The sequence below is a fragment of the Aquarana catesbeiana genome, linkage group LG06 (assembly GCF_042186555.1).
Source record: "Aquarana catesbeiana isolate 2022-GZ linkage group LG06, ASM4218655v1, whole genome shotgun sequence".
Taxonomy (NCBI): Eukaryota; Metazoa; Chordata; class Amphibia; order Anura; family Ranidae; genus Aquarana; species Aquarana catesbeiana.
In genome coordinates, this window is record NC_133329.1 from 17935679 (window position 1) to 17937780 (window position 2102).

Below are 2102 nucleotides of genomic sequence, written 5' to 3' on the forward strand. Positions count from 1 at the left end.
ATTCGGTTGATTTGTTCTATCCATATTCGGAGTTCGTATTTGGGATTTGTATTCGGAATTTGTTTTATGTCTTCTTTCGCATGTTCTTTGAATTTACCGATTTTTTTCGATTTGAAACATTTAAACCGATAAATTTAGAATTGGTCGAATCTAAAATTTTATATATTTTTTCTTTTGTTTGATTGCGCCAAAGTGAACAAACAAAACCAAAATCTTCATCAAATGATTACAATGACTCTTTAAATCACCTTTGGCTGAACAAAAACAGCATTATTTCTAAATGGAACTCTAATAACACACACAGGCTTTGATTTCAAAAATATGTTTACAGTTCGAATTCGAATGGGATTGGATGAAAAAGTTTGATTCGAATTTCAATTAGAATTTTGGAAATTCAGACGAATTTCATTCAGTTATTTGGAGCATTCGGTAAACTTTGTTTATACTGTAATTCGGGTATTTGGATAGATTTAAATCTCCGAATAATGAAAAATTTGTCCAAATATTAATTCAAAATGAAACGAAATGAACATGTCTAATGTTAATGTCTAATTGGCTTCTAGGTTACCACCCGTTAGAGACCTTTACTTTTATATTCAGATCTTTGTATCTCTAATTTTGGTGGTAAGATCTTCCTGAAAACACTTTGAAATGCTGTTCTAAAATTCTGGTTCCTCAGACTGTAAATGAGAGGATTGAGGAGAGGAAGGATCACTGCATAAAAGATGGACAGCACTTTGTCACCAGAAAAATGATGGCGGGTACTTGGCAAAAAATAATTGAAAGTAACAGAGCCATAATACATAAACATCACTGTCAGATGAGAGACACAAGTAGAGAAAACTTTACTTCTATTGCCCTTAGCTTGAATTTTTAGAACCGTTTTGAATATAGAGACATAGGACAGGAAGGTCGGTATTAGGGATCCACTTCCAAGGAAGCCACCTGAAAGAAAAAGGAGCAGAATGTTGGTGTAGATGTCACTGCAGGAGATCCGAAACAACTGGGGAAGGTCACAAAAGAAACTTTCTATAATATCTGATCCACAAAATGTTAATTTGAAGGCTTGAAGAGTGTGAATTAAAGAATTGGTAAAGCTGAGACACCACACAATGGACACCAACTGTACACACACTTTCCAACTCATGATCTGTGTGTAATGTAATGGATGACAAATGGCGATATATCGATCATAGGACATGGCAGTCAACAGAAAAGCTTCGCAACTCATTAAATATATAAAGAAGAAGACTTGGGTTATACAAGCCCTTATGGAAATATTTCTTCTCTCGGTGTGAAGATCAAACAACAATTGTGGGACGGTTAATGAGGAATAACAGAGGTCCAAACTGGCCAGGTTCCCCAGGAAGAAATACATAGGAACATGGAGATGAGAGTTGGTGACTATGAGGACAATGATCAGAAAATTCCAGATTAATGTCAGAAGGTAGATGAGAAGGAAGAAGAAAAAGAGAGGGAGCTGAAGACCTGGAAGGTCAGAGAGTCCGGAGAGGAACAATTCATTCAGAATCGTCTGATTTACCATTTCGATATTAACTTACTTTTTTTATAGCAAAAAAGTTAAACATATTAATAAAGTTAATCATCCAAAATACTGCAAAATGAAGAAATTTAAATAAGGCTTTCCCTAAATTGCACATTTTCACTTTTTCATTATTTATAAAAAAAAAAAAAATTACGAACACCTATAAATAAGATACAATTGACATTTTTTTCCAGGAATTTAAATTAAGACTTAATTTATGACAATAAAATAGTGAATAGAGAAACTCTATGAGTGAAATTCAGATGTTGACTAAAATTGTGCACAGAAAACATGAAATCGTTTTTTTGATACCATCAGTGATGGTAAATATAATTCTTCCAAAATTCCCAGATATTGGCTACAACTTGGATGTATGGAGTATCAATTTGCTGTAACTGCAGGATTCACTGAGCAGAGCATAATATCCATCTTCCATCAACCATGAAACCGAGAACAGTCGTTTATTCCTGCCGCAACAGAAACTAAAATTATGACTTTGCTAAAACATTCCCTGAAAGAAAATATAATTTTAATTTGTGCCATAGACCAGCCTGTA

The 2102-nt window shown here is 33.8% G+C and overlaps 1 protein-coding gene across 1 annotated transcript; it reads right to left on the reverse strand.

Annotated features, from left to right (window-relative positions):
- Positions 1-574: 574 nt before the first annotated feature.
- On the reverse strand, positions 575-1546 carry LOC141147862 (olfactory receptor 5B12-like). Its single transcript, XM_073635030.1, has one exon. It carries the CDS (start codon positions 1544-1546, stop codon positions 575-577), a length of 972 nt encoding a protein of 323 aa, XP_073491131.1.
- Between the last annotated feature and the right edge of the window lie 556 nt (positions 1547-2102).

What these genes read in the sequence shown, in the direction of transcription:
- LOC141147862 (XM_073635030.1), bottom strand. Translation starts at nt 1,546, where the DNA reads ATGGTAAATCAGACGATTCTGAATGAATTGTTCCTCTCCGGACTCTCT.